At 35.0% G+C, this 2,527-nt stretch overlaps 1 protein-coding gene across 1 annotated transcript in view; it reads left to right on the top strand.

Annotated features, from left to right (window-relative positions):
* The first annotated feature begins 1,709 nt into the window (after positions 1-1,709).
* Positions 1,710-2,527, top strand: part of MRTFB (myocardin related transcription factor B) — a 50,968-nt gene continuing 50,150 nt past the window's right edge. Inside the window, exon 1 of the mRNA XM_010175185.2 lies at positions 1,710-1,905. Coding sequence (XP_010173487.1) covers positions 1,752-1,905 — 154 coding nt within the window. The 5' untranslated portion in view covers positions 1,710-1,751. The remainder of the gene's footprint in view (positions 1,906-2,527) is intronic.

Raw genomic sequence — 2,527 nt, 5'->3', positions numbered from 1 at the left:
GCAGTGCGTTGTAGAAGTGACGAAAGTTAAACTGGTTTAATTTAAAGCAAGATCATTAGTTATCTGTCATGGGGACAAGAGCTAGTCAAAGCTAACCTGCAGCATAATGAACGTTAAACCCTTAGTACAAGAAGGTGTCTCTATTAATTTCATATGGATTCAATGGCATGAATATAGCTAATGTGGTTTAATCTCCTTGAAAAGTGACTCCGAGGCATAACTCATAGCTAATAAATTGTGGATAAAATGCTGTGAATATGAGCAGATAAGCAGCTAAACTTTCACTTAAATTCTGCTCTGAAGAGACTTGCTGGGTTAATAATGTACTTAATTTGTATGGGTGAGTGGGAGTTTGAAGAGAGTGTAATGTCAGGAAATCGAATGAGAACTGGGTAAATTATGCTTCTGAAAGCTAAGAGCAGAAAAAAAATCTTGCATAACAGTAAGTTAATGTGTCTTCATTTAATGTGAAAGCACCAGGTGGTAACTATGGAAAATAATGAAAAATATGCACTTAACTGTCGTAATTGTTCTGCTAAGGTATATATCAAGCAGTAGTTGCTTATATTTCTTATTTTTAAATTGTGACTTTGAGCAACATGATTCTTTACCCCTTTTTGTAGTGTAGGCTATTCTTTGGTGGTCATGATAATTTTTTGTCATATTGATGGTTTTTTGCAATATTTTGGGTATGGTCATTGAAACACATGTTGCATTTTAATAGCCTTTAAATACACACACCAGCCCATGCGGTATTTATATTCAGCATATCTGGTAGAAATTTAAGGTTGAGTATGGGCAGCAGTAGCAGTTCTTAAAAAATAACTAAAAATAAGTAAACAAAATAACTAAAAATTAGCAATAATAAGTAATTTCTTTGGTTTTATGGATCTTCATTAATTGTTAATATTTCATATTGTTCAGGCTTCCAAGAATCCAGGGATAGACTTCATTGAAGTCCCCATTGATTTATTGAAATTTTAATGACTTGATAGAGTTCTGTGAGCTATAAAAAGCCTGTGCCAGTAATTTGTACTTCTGTCTCTTCTCACTGTAGATTAAGTACCACAGTAAAGATACAAAGGAAAGAAATAATAGATTGGGAATTTTATCCCACTCTAGCATATTTTACACTAAGTAGCTAGTATGCAATAAAATTAATTTGAAAAAAACCATGGCAAAAAGCCTTCCTTCCTGGAGAGATTAAAGATTCACTAGTTCTAATATAGTTCTTTGGAGGTATGAAGTCCTGTATTATTGCCAGAGTTGATTTTTGATCCAAAGGAAAGTTGTGCAGTGCTTCAAAATATTAAAAGCTGCTTGGAGGTTATAATACATTAATTCAGCATTCCTTAAGAATAAGCTACTGAAAAAAAGGAACGTTTTGCTGATAAACAGGCTGTCGGTTGCTAGAAGGTAGAACACAGGCGCTTCTGGACATCCCTGTGTAATTTTTCTGTCAAAGCGAGCAGAGAAACCGTCCTGTTTCTCAGAACCAAATGACTGTTAAATTGCTTGTAAACACATTGCTTAACTATGTTTTTGCAAACCCATAATATTTGTGGAAAATGAGTAGATAATGTATATATCATTTTAAAGTTGAATTTTGTGTGCAAAGGAGCTGACCGAAACCAAACCAAAACAAAATGTAGCTACGGGATTTTTTTTTTTTTTTTCTTTATTAGTTTTATCAACTATATGGTGTGATTAAGAGACTGCTTGCTCTCCCTCTCTCCAGACGATTTAACACAATGGATCACTTGGGGACAGCAGATGCTGAGGACGACTCGGGATCACTAACACGGCTTGCGCCCAGTCCTCATAGCGAAGCAGTTGCGCACGAGTTTAAGGAACTCTCGTTGCAGCCCAATCAGTACTTACCTCCTCTCAACGAACGGAAGAATGGTGAGTGCAAAAGCGACTGTTCTCCTTTTCTCTACGTTGCTTAAGTGTTTTCTATGGTGTTTGTTTGATTTTGTCAAATAACATTAATCAACTCTTTTCACTTGCTCTTCCTAAACCTATGTTATGTAGAATTAAAGTGCTGCAGTGTTTGTTACGAAATCTGTCCTGATCAGCTTCACCTGTCATGGCAGCTTGTAAGTCTGACTTTAAAACCCCAACTGGAATACTTTGTTGAGGCATATAGAATGGAGTTGTTTATATTTTTAAGTAGTTTTAAAACCACAGCTAGTGTATAATAGAAGTATAAATTAAATATTTTTGAGAGTTTGGATAATTATCAAGAACAGGGTTTTTTTCTGCAAAAATAATACAAAATTTAAATTTCACATTGTAGCCTATAAAGTTTAATTCACCACATAATTTAAGGTTGGACAATGAAAGAAAAATAAGATTGACGTTTTCGGAATCTTTCCAGTATCTTTCCTCATTGTTGATGTTGGCATGGCAACTTAGGAAGAAGTGTTTCCTCTGTCACAGTAAGCATCAGGAAGAATTAGGTCTGTATCCAAATGCAGGCTCATTTTTACTGGGCAAAAAGGCAGGAACCTTTTTTTTTTGGGGG

Source organism: Antrostomus carolinensis, unplaced genomic scaffold, assembly GCF_000700745.2.
Source record: "Antrostomus carolinensis isolate BGI_N321 unplaced genomic scaffold, ASM70074v2 scaffold54119, whole genome shotgun sequence".
NCBI lineage: Eukaryota > Metazoa > Chordata > Aves > Caprimulgiformes > Caprimulgidae > Antrostomus > Antrostomus carolinensis.
Note: the sequence above shows the minus strand (reverse complement) of the source record. Positions and strands in the feature narration are given on the sequence as shown.